At 40.3% G+C, this 15,420-nt stretch overlaps 1 protein-coding gene across 1 annotated transcript in view; it reads right to left on the bottom strand.

The window, feature by feature from the left end:
* Positions 1-1,031: 1,031 nt before the first annotated feature.
* The window catches only part of SLC12A4 (solute carrier family 12 member 4), a 110,993-nt gene continuing 96,604 nt past the window's right edge, over positions 1,032-15,420 (bottom strand). Inside the window, exons 18-24 of the mRNA XM_019535694.1 lie at positions 12,178-12,373; positions 11,659-11,828; positions 9,368-9,499; positions 9,172-9,279; positions 8,491-8,675; positions 3,651-3,784; positions 1,032-2,113 (exon numbers count right to left, since the gene is read on the bottom strand). Of these exons, the coding sequence (XP_019391239.1) occupies positions 2,022-2,113; positions 3,651-3,784; positions 8,491-8,675; positions 9,172-9,279; positions 9,368-9,499; positions 11,659-11,828; positions 12,178-12,373 (1,017 nt within the window). The 3' untranslated portion in view covers positions 1,032-2,021. The remainder of the gene's footprint in view (positions 2,114-3,650; positions 3,785-8,490; positions 8,676-9,171; positions 9,280-9,367; positions 9,500-11,658; positions 11,829-12,177; positions 12,374-15,420) is intronic.

Below are 15,420 nucleotides of genomic sequence, written 5' to 3'. Positions count from 1 at the left end.
TTGAACCTCATGAGACTTCTTTTGGTTTAATCCTCAAGGTCTCTCTGAATCCTAGCCCTACCTTCCAGAGTATCTATTTACTCTCCCCAGCTTGATGTCATCTGCAAACTTGCTGAGGGTGCACTCCATCCCACCTTTCAGATCATTGATGAAGCTATTGAACAAAACAAGCCCCAGGACCAACCCCTGGGGCACTCCACTGGATACTGGCTGCCAACTAGACATTGAGCCATTGACTACTAACTACCATCAGAGTCTGATAATCCAGCCAAATTTCTATCCACCTTACAGTCCATTCATCCAACCCATACTTCTTTAGCTTGCCTGCAAGAAGGTGTGGGAGACTGTATCAAAAGCCTTGCTTAAGTCAAGGTATATAACATCCACTGGTTTCCTTGCATCCACAAAGCCAGTCACCTCATTATAGAAGGCCATTACGTTGGTCTGGCATGACTTGCCTTTGGTGAATCCATGCTGACTGTTCCTAATCACCTTCTCCTCCAAGAGTTGAGAAATATTAGTCATTAAATATTGAGCCATTTATATTATTATAGTTTCATAGTTGTTAGGGGATGGATCATCAACTATGTATCTTCATCACTACACAGTTTAAATAAAAATGGGTGAAGTATAATGCTTCACAATATACCAGCCACTAATAGTGTAAGGTAAGAAGACAGACATCAACATCCCTCCCATTGGTGTTGGTACACAGTTGTCAGTTATGGACAATTAAAGCTTCTCTTGAAACTCGTTCCTGGGCAGCAATCATACTGTAGCTGGGATGACAATTTTTGCACTTGTCTCTGGACTACACAACTGTCTTTTAGCAATTCCAGTCCCACGCAGCAGAGGGCAGGTATAAGTACATGTTAGTTAATTCAGTACATAAACACAACTGAACATAGTTTTAAGTGTATGCAACATTTTATTGAAAAAAAATATGGACATTCTGTACAGAAAAGTACAATGTGATTGGGTTTGATAAAATTTCCAGAGACTTATCGGTTAATAGGAGGTTTGGCTTTTTCTCTTTAAGACACAAAACTTTATAATGAAGCAGCAGGTCCCCTGTGTTTGTGCAAGTGCAATGCCACTATAGCATGTGCAGTGCAACACTTCTGTTTCCATGTGCTGAATTTCAACAAGTTTTATGCACTGCAAGTCATACAATGATGGCTTGCAAGGATTTTAACACAGGGAAAAACTGCAAGGACTGGTCATTGAACCAATAGCTGTATGAAACTAAAGAAACCTCTCTATGAAACTCCCAGACTGTTTGCACCTATGTTTCCAATGTTTAGGACCAATAAATATAAAAAATAAATAGGGATCTGCCTCCCAAAACCTTTAATCTCAGAAGGAACACAAGGTTTTGTAGCAAGCTACATACATAATTATCAACTATGGCAACATAATTTATTTAAATCTATATCAATAAATGTATTGCAAGTATAAATTCTGATCCAATACTGAAACTTAGTTCTGGAAATAAACCCAGAAAACTGTAGCTCATTCAGGCAGTTCTTACAATCTAGTTTTTTTTCTGTTTAGAAAAGTGTATTTTAGCTGAACATCAGCATAAACTACCTGCTCTATAATGTAATTCTATCCCCAAACCCAATATAAAAAGCTTTGAAATCTTTTTACAGTAACCGACTGTCAATTCCTAACTTAACAGTTACTAAAATACTTACTGCATGTTAGCAAATATGGTCTAAAAATAGGTTTAGTGTTAAAACTCCAAGAACAAATGGCAAAGTATCAAAGCAGAAACTGAGTAATGTCATAGATTCACGATTAACTTGAGTTGCCTGTTGGATAGTGTAACAACACTGCAATTCAAAAGATATGTAAGTTGCAAATGAGGAGTCACTGAAAATGAAATTGGTGGAAGCAACACTTAGAGATACAGGTTAAAGGGAGTTAGGAAGAGAATTTATGCTGTCCTCCATTCAAAACTGGAATGTCCATTTTCAAGAAGACAGTCTATGTGGGCTGGCATAGAAGGCTGCATTGAATCAAGAATAAATCGTGATGACCTCACGACCACCACCTCTAACAAGTAACACTCTCTCCAAACCTTCAGTCAAGACTTCCAGGAACTCCATATCTGCATCAGTAAAGTCAAGAACATAAGCATTTGTAAAACTTGCATGCAAGTAGAGAATGATCAGCATCGCTTATGGAAAAGTGTATATTTACAACTTCCATAGTGAATTTAACTAAAAAACTTGTAGCACTCTCCATTCTTATTAAATATGAATGTGTGCACATGTCAGGTGCAGCTTAGGCAGAAAAAAGCAGTTTTTCAAAACTGGATCACATCAAACTTTCAAAGAACTTATGTATCAAATTAGTGTTTTATGTTTATGACAGATTGTGCTTCAAAGCCAACCACACTATGAAAGGTTCTTAGCTTAAATAAATTAAGTTTACTGGTAGACAATGAAGATTTGTTCAATTTAGTCAACAAGGGCCAATATAGAATCAAGATAGTAAGTGCCAGAATGCTTCAGTAACACTTGTGTATAAACATATCAAACACTTGCTTTTTTTTATAACTAAACTTATATACAACCAGTAAGAACAGACATGAGTTTGCATTTCCTTAAGCTCAAATAACTGTAGAACAGCAGCTGGACAAACTACATTAGAACATGGTTCATTGAGAATCATGCCTGAACTATGTTCTAGCTAGCTTTCCAACACTCCTCATTTTTTAATATACAGTGGATTTATGATGGGGCAGGAGTTGAACTGGTGCAACACAGAATTTTAATCCAAACCGTAGCAGGAGATGGGGAAAGCAAAGGAATATCTGAGCTCACAGACAACATGTACTACAGATTTCTCCTGTGTTACTATTGTTCCGTAAGCTTTCGAGTCGCACAAAGGGGGGGAAATTAACACAGTTGACTAATACAAAACCTAAACCAAATGGCATGCAATACCAAGCCACTCATGCTGAGGGTGTTCTTAATGACTTCAAGAAATGTTTCTAGCTTCCTCGCACAATGTGATGCACTCCAAAAGTTGCTTCTGGCTCTACAAATCAACTTGAATTTATTCATTATGGCATTACCAATATGGGGCAAACTGAGAATCGGAAGGTACCATATCAGAAGTGGACCCTCTGGTTGGCTTTAATTATGATGCAAAGGTAATCTTCAGACTCCAGTCAAAGTTAACCACCTTCCAACTATTTCCTTGCTGTTTTTTTGTAAAGAAATTATTTTTATTCACTCAAATGCTTCAAAATACAAAAAGAGAAACACAGCTATTGCTTCCTTGGAACTATCATTCCCAAGTTAGATAATATCAAATTGTTTAGCCTACTTCTGTAGCTGGCAAGACTCTCATCTGTTTAATTTCCTCGTTGTTGCCAGATTCTAAGCTTATAGAGGCCATGGAAAATATTAATCTAGACAAGTGTAAACGAGATTGTCAGATTGTCTGACCAGATCCAGAGAGCAAGGCATCCAGGGTATGATAAGACAGACAGTGGTAACGTTTCCTTTAAGTATTTATAATTTAGTACTCTCATGGCATTACAGCAGCAAGCTTGTTACAATCAGAAGCATAAGAATCACGGTGAGATAGAAAGGCATATATTTTGTATATGATCTTAGCTTTCCCTGCAAGGATACAGTTTTCATCACCATCAGTGTTCTTTGGAGGGCCAGGCATGTTGAGAAGAACAAGTCTAGCATCATGGGATCTATTTACAATGACTTCATTCAGCTTCACGGCTGTGTGCATTCTTCTGACATTAGACTGATTCCTGTTGAAGAATTGCATTCATATTTGTTGTTAGGAAAAAATTCTTTAAACTGAACTGTAAAAGAAAATCCCCATTAAAATGCTCTGCAATGTTAATAGAATGGCAACTTGGTTTGAACTGGTTAAACTTGATGAAAAGTGTCTTCCATTCAAAAGCTTGTCTAACTTTATATCAAGTATGTGCAGTTGGTCCGATAAAAGGTATTACCCTAAGAAATCCTTACCTCTCGCATAATTTCTGGACCATCATTGCTACAACATCACTCTTACACACTACATCTAACAAACATGCATTCTTTTCTCCAATTTATTTTAAAAGCTATATAGGGTTTATAAGTCAATGAAATGGGCTTATGCTAATACTTAAGCCTTTTGAAATCAATGTTCCAAGAACAAAACTCGTTTAGTCTACATTTCCTCCACTATCTTTGGTTTCTCTTAGGCATGTACTTATAGATCACTTTAACCTTAAGACTGGTACAGCAATACAAACACAAAACTAATCTATTAATTGAAGTCAACATAAAAATTTGTATCAGCTTCCAAGTGGCCTTGGACCAGACTGAAACTGAATTAGGTCTACAGTCCAGAGTGATTTTCCATTCTTAAAAGCAACAGAGATTATTTAAGTAATCTCCGCTGTGCCCTTATATTAGAACTGACATATCAAAAAGTCTGACTTAAATTAATGAACTAAAGCACTCAAAGATTACAAGAAAGCAGTAAGACATGAGTAAGGAATGTTATTTAAAGGATTTATGTTTCTACCCAAAGGATTTGATCACTCAGATTGTGTCTGTGGGCTTTCTTTGGGAAATACCATATTTTCTTGCATACAACATGCATTGTTCCCCAAATTCAGGCCTCCAAAACTGGGGTGCATGTATTAAATGAGAGAAGCTGATTTTCTGCTCAGGAGAGAAACATCCTGCTTTAATTCCTGCTCCACAGGTCAGTTGATTTAATGGCTCATTGTTCTTTACTCCAGAACTATTAATGATTGTCTCTTCTTTTTAAGGATCTTGAAGTTCTACTACTCAAGCTAACTTTTCTTAGGGCAATTCTGCTGTCTCACAGGCTTCTGGGTTCTCCTCTCCTATTTCACAGTCTTATAGACTCTTTAGCTCTTTTCAAAATCACTGATTCACTAATGGAAACCTGTCTTCAGCAGCACCTAGGGGAGGCTAGTGAGCTGAAAAGGAGGGTGTATCAGCTAAAAAATGGACTCTGTTCATGTTCTATGCAGCCATAACCCTGGAAAAATGTTTTCCCCCTTCATTCTGCCTTTTAAAAACAAGGTACAACCCCCCTAGGAATATAATATGTATGTGAGGAAATATGGTAAACTTCCAAAAATATTCAGGAAATTATTCAAAATGCTGCAGCACAACGTTATTTAAGAATGGGATAAACTAGAAGATAATGAAACCAAGAACATCCCTTTTACAAGGAACGTCATGGGAAACCAGAAAATCTGTATTTTCCAAGGTGATCTTTAAACAGACACCTACCTACTGAGTGGAGCAGATTCCAATATCTGTTGTGCAGGCATCTAATCTAAAGCTCTAGAAACACAGCTATAGCACTGTTAGCCAATAAGAGTTTGTTCTAACTGAAACAATAAAGGAATCCCACATCATAATCTATTAAAAAGCTGAACACCTATATCTGAAAACTTCATGTTCGTTTCTTCACACTTTCAGGAAAAGCTTTTCCCAGCACCCAGTTGGATACCAACCACATTTATACTGAAAATAAAATAGAGAAGTATTCCCTACTCCACCCGTTCCAGTGTCCCAGAAGCTGTTGCTGCCATAGCCCTAGTATCCTTAACAACATGCCAGGTACGCAGGAACAGTTCCTCCAGCCCAGTTATTTGCTACAATCCCAATTTGTGCTGTCTGGGAACACTGGTTTTGCTGGGTTTCATTGGGGATAGGGAGGGCAATGTGTATAAATCAAAACATGAAAAAGCTAATTTTAAGCTGCCCAGCAGTTGTTATAAACATTAAAGAGTAAACACATTATGACAGGGGCACGCTCGGGGTCTAGACTCAAGTTGACCTGCCCACCTGTCTATGTAAGGCACTCCACCCAGTCTTGCTTGCCACAACTTTGCTATTACAATAAACTGTTGGTAAATGCAGGAGGCTGCTCATTACATTCCCCCATGCCAGAGGGCGCTATCCACAGCTCTGTACCTTCCCTACACCGTGGCCCATGCCTTGCAGATGGCATCCAAGATGTTCTCATACTCCCTCTCACAGGTTCTTTTGCTCGCCATACTGTCCCCCTACACTCTGCACTACTCTCTCCTAGAGCAACTCTTCTGGCCATCAGGCTTATCCGAATCACACATTGGCTGGTGACATGCAGTCTCTAGGGCCTCTCCCACAACCCTCACCTGGGTAGTGCCAGCCAATTCACCAAATGGAGGGCCTACTTTGCCCTAGCCCCTCACCGGGCTTCTTATATACAACACCAAGATCTTATGGATGTTGTACCATGTGCTGTCCTTCTGGCCGTCCTTCAGCCCTACTCAACACACCCCCGCAGGCTGCCCTTCAGACCATCCCTTTAGGCCTACTCAACCACGAATTATGCCCAGTCCTTCAGGTCATGAAGACGCATCTTACGCTGAGCGCGCCCACCGACACCCCTGCTCTCTCAGGGTCTCTCAACTGCCCTCTTCTCTAGGGCTCCACAACTGCCTCCTCTCTGGGGCCACACAACTATCCCTCCCGGGGCCTCTGGGGTCTTACACCCCTATGGGTTCAGGTGGCCATAGCCATGCCTGGCCCCACCCCTCCCTCTTAGTAACCCACCTGAAGGTGGGGCCTGGCGTTTAGGCACCCCAACCTGCCTTACACCAGGGAGGTTCACAGTCTTGGTATTTAAGTGGGACTGCCATGAAATGGGCAGTCCCACCAGGCCTCCCTATCCTGGCAGGGTACAGTTTCAGGTCATATTCAGGACCAATGAGGCCTCTTCTGTCCCCACAGCCTCACCCTTACCTCCAAGGTGTTCCAGGAGCAGCTCAGCCCAACGTTGCCTCCTGGCTGCTCAACAGAGACTGCTGCCTCTCTGACCTGTGTTTGAAAATGGCCACCCTCATCAGGTACCTGGTGGCTGCCTGCTCCTGCCCTTCAAGTGACAGGCACGAAAGGTGCACTGCCACACACATACCAATTACATACAAAAGCAAATCAGCAGTGTCCTTGGAATACTATATTTGAGCTAGGTTCAATATTGGCACGATCCCGAATTTGTGCTTTCTCCCACTGCCAAAATCTTGGTTTTCCAACCTTCTGCTATGGCACTCCAACCTAAAAGATCCTTAAAATGAAGAAGGCATCTCTCTCTCTCTCTCTTTCATATGGCTGACTTGGAGCAACAATTATAACTTCAGTTTAAGGTTAATTAACCAGTCTAATATCCTTGAGGAAAGAGAACGTATCTCTACAATGCCACCATCAAATTTGTATAGAGGGCAGTGTTGTTATGTGGTCCATAGTTTGATCAGGATTGCCACAGTCTTATTTTGAAGAGCTCCTAATAAACCATTTGTGCATCAAGTGACCACAGCGGCCATGCCCAGCTCAAATGAAATTTAGAACTTTCCATGTTTTTGTGGAAGGTCAAAATCAGGAGACTTTATTGTTGGGAGTGATGTTGTACCTGGGAGAGTCCAGGAAATAGGTGAGAGGAAAGAATTTTTATGAGTGATATCTTTTATTGGACAAACTGCAGAGTTGGGAAAGATTTAGACAAATTTTGAAATGCAGGGCATCCCTTTCCAGACATGAAGACGGATGCCTTGCATTTGAAAGATGCTCTAAATCTATTCCAACCATGTAGTTAATCCAATAAAAGATACTCCTACAAAATGTTTTGCCTCTTGAAATGAAGAATGCTGTTCTTGAAAACAATTGATGATGTTGTTGTTCTTTCCGAATTAGTTCTCCTTAATATAACTCCTGAAGAATTTGTTTGGCAATATTTCTAAGGTATTTTTCCCTAAAATTTAAGGACCAAAATTCAGTCCTTTTAAATGGAAATGGCACAGCTCTTCTCAACATCAAACAGGTAGGACCAGGCCAAATTAATATAGTTTCATGAGGTTCAAGGAAAGTTAAGAATTCTCACTCTTGTCCACAGAAAAATATTTTTGAACATACAAACTTACAGGTTTTCCCACTCTCTGAAAGCATGAAAGAGACAAGAGTATATGCAATTAAACTCAACAGCAAATCAACAGAAATTCCATGTTACATAGCAAACCACCTCTAGCTCATTCTACCTAGATTGGACATAAAGATTCTCACTAAGTAATACTTAGCAGAACATCAGACTGATAATATCCTAATTACTACCCAGCTGGTTCTAGATGGACACTGAGCTAGATATATAAATTGGTTACAAATAAAAATTTCTACATTCTTATACAAGACTACAACTCAAGTGCCATTTCTAGGGAGTTTTTGTTGCTTACTTATGTTTTACAGGTACACTGGGTGATCAGTGGTGACTAGCTCTGCTGATTGTCCATCACCAAGACTTAGCTGAGGTAATAGAGACCTGTGCAGCATTGCAGTGATTTTTAATGTTCAAATTGCTTTGTTTCTAGTTAGGAATGGAATAGAAGGGGCAGAAGTACAATCAGATTTTATCTTAAGGCAGACAGATACAAAGAAGAGCAAGCCTCACGGTTTAATGCTGATCAGTTCTCTAAAGTTTTCTACTGTGCTATTTCGGCTCCGTTTTTCAAAGTCACATTTCTCTTTTGTCCAAGTCATCTGAATCTTCTCGGGTACTGAGTCTCCATCATCTTCTTCATCTGAGTACAGGCTTTCCAGTCGGATTATTGAGTGTCTATCCTTTACCAGCTGGGCCTGTAAAGTGAAAGTTGAATCCTGCATTCACAAGCTAACTACTTTTCTAGTTCTGTTTTACTGCAATAAAAAGGTAGGTCAGAAGACAAATGGGCTCTAAAATGGGATAAAATAAGATATACCGGAGTGAAACAAGCTTATGATACCCCACTTACACAAGGGACAAGTTCCTTGCTAATCAGTTAATTGAAGATGAGGGAAGAGTCCAAAAGGCTTTTCCAGCTTACTGATGCTTACACACATTCTGTTTTAAGATTAAGCATCTCTATAGCATGGTTGGATTAGGAGCTTCCAATATATTAGCTTATGAAAATGTATCCAGTTTTGAGACAGCGCTATGGAAAAAGCCACACAAAAATTAGCATATATAGTACTTTATGTTGTGGGGACACAAGTTAGTGTCAGATTAAAGTGTTTAAATGAAATGTTGTCAGGGAAAATATTTTGATTCATCCACCTTAGCTCTTTCTACAGTGGCACACAATGAATGACATACCTCCCTTTCCCTCTCTGTTTTGGTCAGTCTCATTTGCCTCAGCATTTGAGATCTCTGTTCCATCATTAACGTTCGCTCATAGGTATATGCTGAGATGTCACTGTTATGCTGCAAAAGACAGACAAACATTTCCTTGTGTAATCATGCAACATACTAGCATTCAAACTATTAAGAAGAAATAGTATCAGGGCCTTACCATTTCTACCACCTCCACCTCTGCCTCTATTCGAAGATGATAAAGGAATGTAGCAAGGTCTTTTTTCATTTGAATACTGTTGTCATCCATCTGGGCTACAGTGAAAATTCTCATTTTACATTTTCGCCAAACCTGTACGAAAGAAAAATGCAGATTCATTAATCATCTGGAACAAACCATTCTTCTCCCTACAAAGGAGAACAGCAATAGATACAGCATACTCATTTTCCAGCATAGTGCATTGTGCATTTTTGTTTTGTTTTTCTTTCCTTTTCTTTTGTTCACACATAGACACACAGACACACCCTGCTTTTCCCATAGCAGAAGTAAAATCATGCAAACCCATGACCCACAGCTGAGAAATGCTACATGACAAACTACATTAAAGCTATGATTGTGGCAATATCGTGGTTGACATGGTGTTTATGTTGCCACAGCCTAAATTTTTAACCAGCTTCACTCTTGGCTTAAAGACAGTAATAAAAGGAAGCTACCCAGTGGTGCTGAGAGATTAAAGGTTCTTATTAGTGAACCCACATATTTTTTTATAGCTATGATCTCTTCTGGGAAAACCCATTAATTTGGGGGGGAATGATAAAATATTAGTATTTTACCTTGGTGTCCCCATTCAAGAGATTTGCACAAAATCTTGGCACATTTCATTCTTGTGGGGTCATCTATTCTCTTTTTACTATTAATTAAACTTGAAAAAGACAATAAGCTTAATGAACATTATAGTGCACGTGCATGAGTCTGTGGGTGGGAGAAAGGTTTTAAATCTTTGTGATGACAACCAATCTTACCCATTACACTGGATGACAAGGCTAGGACTCCACTGTCTAGTGCAGAAGTGACAGTGGGCTTAATGTTGTCTTATCACTTAGTTTTCTTAACCAGATGTGGGGCTTGACTGAAAGAATTTCAAAAACAAATTCACCCCAGATATCCTCATTTCATTCAGAAAACTAAAGGGCATTGTACTTTAAAACAAGACATTTATCTCTGTATTAGGACAAAATTACTTTTGGGGGGGGTCCTGGCAACATAGGTATCAGGTTGTACACAGAGTTAGTGAATCTTCCATTCACTTTCAGAAGTCCTAGGATTAAACAGTAGCTATCTATAAAGTAGTCATTTTGTGGCAGCCTCTGTTCAGTGGAGACCAAAGTAGAGCAGCAAACTGGCAATGAGAACACCAGTGTCTACAGAAGAGGTACCTTCATTGGAAAGTGGAGTTGACAGGAGGAGGCGGCGGCGGCGGCCAACATTAAAAAAAAATAAAGCTGATGAAAAACTTTTACAGATAATTTTGGTATTATCCAGTCAGGTCTAACACCAATACTATTGTACCCCTTCATCTTATTAAATATCATCTTTACTAATGTATGGTACAAAATAAATAACATTTAAGCCTTTGAATAAGTAGTATATCATCTTCCTAACAACCAATCTGCCACTATTCTTCCTCTATGCATGTATCTAATTATACTGGAATACAAAAATATCAAGATTCTAAAACTATGACACTGCTTGGATCCTTATGAAAACAGCGTTTGGTAAAGAAGTATGGCGAGTCCTTAGTGGCACAGTAAGCTTGCATAGTTATCAACATGATACAGATACAAGGAGTATGCGAAGCGGGCCATATTCGGTTCAGATTTGGCTTGATTCAGGGGACAGTGATTCACTTCATTAATGTGGATCACTGTCCTGATTCGATTCGGCCAAATCCAAATCTGAAGAGTCAATGCTAACTCAGAGAATCAGTGATTTGGCCGTGGTCACAGCTTTAAATGTTTTTTCTACATACCTTGAAGTACTAGGCATGGCTCATGAATGCTGTGATGGTGGAGAGGATGGAGCGTTCCACAGGAGCATGGCAGGGAGGGGGCCCCACATGCTCAGCAGAGGACCTCCCACCCCGTGACCCTCTGGCTCAATGATCAGCTCCAGGGGGACCCTGGGAGCCACCCCAGACACAGAAGGCTCCAGTCATTGAGCCTGGGGCATCCTCCATGGCAGACCTGGAAGTGCTTCTGGTTCAGTTCTGGGTCCACTGCCGAGTATGCTGGGGATCTCCCGCATGCTCCTGTAGGATGCTTCACCTCCACAATTCTAGTATAGAGTTTTTTTATTATAAGGGAAATATCCTGGATGAACAGTATGAAGAGTATTGATACCAAAACCAACAAGTCTACTCTATATAGGAATCTTATCTAATTTCTGCTAGCTTACTATTCCACACAAATTATGTGGCAGACAAACTAGTCATCTAGTTCCTGAATCCTTACTTTATGCTGCTTGAGTAGAAAAGGGAGCAACATCAACATGCCTCCATCATGCACAATCCACCACACATCAATGTTGCCTTCATTGTAACGCTCGTGGTTGCTGGGGTAGAAAGACACATTTTTAGGAACCAAGAGAGCCAAATGAGCTGCAGTGGTACAACGAACAGTATCTGCAGTTAAAGGAAGAAAGCAAAGTGTTACCTTTCTGTGGTACTATAAGAGCTAATGATAATGGAAAAAAAAAAAAACATAGTTACCATTCATGTTACAGAATTATTTACTATTCTGACAGGAAAGATTTCTGATACCTAGATTAGTGTGCTATTAAACCCACTTTACAGTTTGGATTATTTTTTCTAATGCTTTGTTTGTTAATTACAGAATATATTTATACTAAACAGCAGGAAAGCATGGATGGTTCTGCAAAAGAAATCTGTTCAATGGGCATACAGTGTGTCCTACGAATAGTGAAGAACTTGGTTTTGGATGTCTAGCCACCCGATATATTTTAAAACTAACCTATAAAGGTTTTCCAAGCTCTTGGGTCTTCACTTTGCCTCCAGCCATATGGCCATCCCAAAACCACAGTGTTATGTTTCATGCCACCTAGTCCACAAGACTGTATTAGATGAGCAATTCCTTCTCGAACTTTATTGGCTACAACTACTTGGCAAAATCCTTTCACCTTCTCAATTTCCATCATATTCTTAATGGTCTGGAAGACAGAAAAGAGAAAATTGTTCTTAATTAAAATGCAAATGTGCATCAGAAATTTCTGAATCTGTATATACTCAAAGCTCTACAGATAAGAAGCCTTTCACAGGCAAAATTCTGGTGCTTTATTTTGCATAGTTAAGTACAAGAGAATTTGGATACAAACAGGCGTAACAATTGTATCAATATCAAAGGATAAAACTATAAACTGTTAGGCCTGTGCGAGTTGGCAGCGATCCGATCTGGCTTCAGATCCGGCTGCTTCGGATGCCAGCAATCCGATCCGGAGCTCCAGACCGGGTTTCTGCCTCAATCCGGCTGAAGCGGCTCCATAGCCACCTCAGAGATCTGGCCATAGGGTATAAGGGGGAATCAATGAAATATCAATAACTTTGTTGTTTTTTGTCCAATTTGGATGAAACATGCAGGGCTGCTAGCCTCTGCTGAGAGCATGAAACTTACTAAGTTTCAAGAAGATCAGTGCAGGGGTTTGGGGGGAACTGTACCCCAAATTCTTGAAAGCCAAACTCATGTCACACCTGTGTCACACCGCACGGGGGTCAAAACTGCAGGGCTGGTAGTTCTTACTGAGGCCACAAAGCCTGCCAAGGTTCAAGGAGATCAGTGCAGGGGTTTGGGGGGAACTGCACCTCAAGCTGTGGACAAGCAAAACTCGTGCCACGGGTGACACTGTGTGTTAAGGTGCAGCGGGGTGACAGCCACAGGGATGGTGACCCCTGCTGTGATGCCTGCCAGCTGTGGAGGAGATTGGGTAGGGGGGTTGGGGGCTCTGCACCCCTAGCTGCTGACAGACAACACTCGTGCCAAGACTGTCTCTGTCTTGGGGCAGTTGAATGTCTGTATAGATTCTTTCCTCGTCTTGCCTGGTTTTGTAGGTGCTAACTGATGCTCATTAAGGCGTTAATTAAGGCATTAAGTCTTATGTAGTAGCTAGGTCCCGTGCATTGAGCTGGGCCCTGAGTCCCTGGTCCCTGAGTGAAACATGACTGATTGACTGGTAACTGGTAACACAGTAGCTTAGCAGCCAGGCCTGCAGTAGTGTCTCTTACACCCCGAGACAGAACGTCAGTCCCACAAACACCCATGGCATCAGTTTTGCTTGTCTGCAGGTTGAGGTGCAGTTCCCCCCAAACCCCTGCACATATCTTCTTGAAACTTGGCAGGCTTTGTGGCCTCAGTAAGAGCTACCACCCCTGCAGTTTTGACCCCCCACTATGTTGTAACATCTAGACATGACATGAGTTTTGCTTTCAAGAATTTGGGGTGCTGTTCCTCCCAACCCCCTGCACCAATCTTCTTGAACCTTGGCAGGATTCATCCTCGCTGCAGATCCTACCACCCCTGAAAATGTCATCCAAATCAGACAAAAACAACAAAGTTATACATATTTTATTGTTTCCCCATTATACCCTATGGCTGGATCTCCAAGGTGGCTCTGAACTGCTTCAGGAAGCCTAACAAGGCCAGCGCTTTGACTCGGATGTGCTGCTTTGGACCCTGAAGCATTTGAAGCTTCTCTGGATCCGAAACTCTGTCCGAAGCCTCACACAGCCCTAATAAACTGTTGTGATGCATCTTTGCAATTTTGTATCAGTACAAGGATAGCAAAACTGCTCCAACACTAATCCTATTTCATTCAGGGTCAAACCTCTATTGCTCAAGTTCATTCAAAGTTTCATCATAGTACTTAATGTGCCCTCATAAGTAGCAGCTCCCCCTCTTCCTATAAAGCCTTTAAAAGTATGTCTGTTCAATTCCTTATGCTACAAATTATATGAGAGGTGCTTAAAGTATACTAAAATTCCTACAGGATTTTAATTATTTTAAATAATTAGTTGTGCAAACTATTTTATTTATTTTTACTATCATTGCACTTGCTTTTCTCCTCTGGCTTGAAGAACAACTTGTATTTGACAGCTTTTTTTAACTGTCCCAACTATGCATTTGGTCCAATAAAAGCTATCACCCAAATAAATCCTTGCCCCTCATAATTTTTTAAACAAATTAAAATATATTTGTTCCTACAAGGCTTTATGCATGCAGCAAAAGATAAAAAGAACAAATAGGTTAGTCTGTAGTAAGCTCTTGGTGCTATTATTTTGCTACTCAATTTTCTCTCGTACAATATATATTGCTTTTTCCCATATCTGTAAATAAAAATTAAATTGCATTATCCAGACTGCAAAATACTGAAAAGCAGAAAATGGCTGTGGGAAACATGTTAATCTAGAGACTTAAAAACTAGCTTTCCATTTTTTAAAATCTCTTGCCCCTACAAACACTTTTAGGAAAAATGAATATAATAATATGATGTTATTGACATTATGATGTCATAGTAGCATCATGTGACCTAAGAGGAAAAAAAAGGGGGGAAAAATGAAGACCAACCTTGGAGCCTAGAGCTTTACTATAATTACTACAGCAAGTCTGCCAAATTTAGGAAACTTTAAAGCTAATATTTCCAGATCAGTTCTGAAAGGGACAATAGTTATTTTCTCAATGAAACAGCCTACATCATGAAATATTGACTTCTGTCATTATATGCGACAGAGATGCATATATGTATGACCAAGAACTTCTAACGTGCATCAGCTCAGTTTGGTTTTTAGTTCTTTAAGCTACCTATACACATGATCAGAGGTGGGGAAAGGAGAGGGAGGAACATTTTAATTAGAGCCACTTCCTCTCTAATTAAAATGCTTCAGCATCACGTGCATTAAACCCCTTCATATCTAAAAATGGCTGTGGGATGCTCTATCTAAGCCTTATTCTACAAGGTTTCACGAAAGTGCCCTGAGGCCATTTCTAAATGCATGTGATGCTGTGGCGACGTTGCAGCTTTCTAATTAGAACACACAGCAGACTTGATTAATCGAGTCTTCTCCAATGTGTTCCAGTTAGAACATGTCGCCGTGACCCCTCGGCACACGAGGTCTACTGCCTACCTGGAGCAAGGATTCAGGACATGACAGGGATGCTCCAAACCGTAATCCAGCCCACCAATTATTACCCCATGGTCCTAGTCCA

Source organism: Crocodylus porosus, unplaced genomic scaffold, assembly GCF_001723895.1.
Source record: "Crocodylus porosus isolate Cpor-Errol unplaced genomic scaffold, CroPor_comp1, whole genome shotgun sequence".
In the NCBI taxonomy this organism is placed as follows: Eukaryota; Metazoa; Chordata; order Crocodylia; family Crocodylidae; genus Crocodylus; species Crocodylus porosus.
This window is presented reverse-complemented; position numbering and strand designations above follow the sequence as displayed.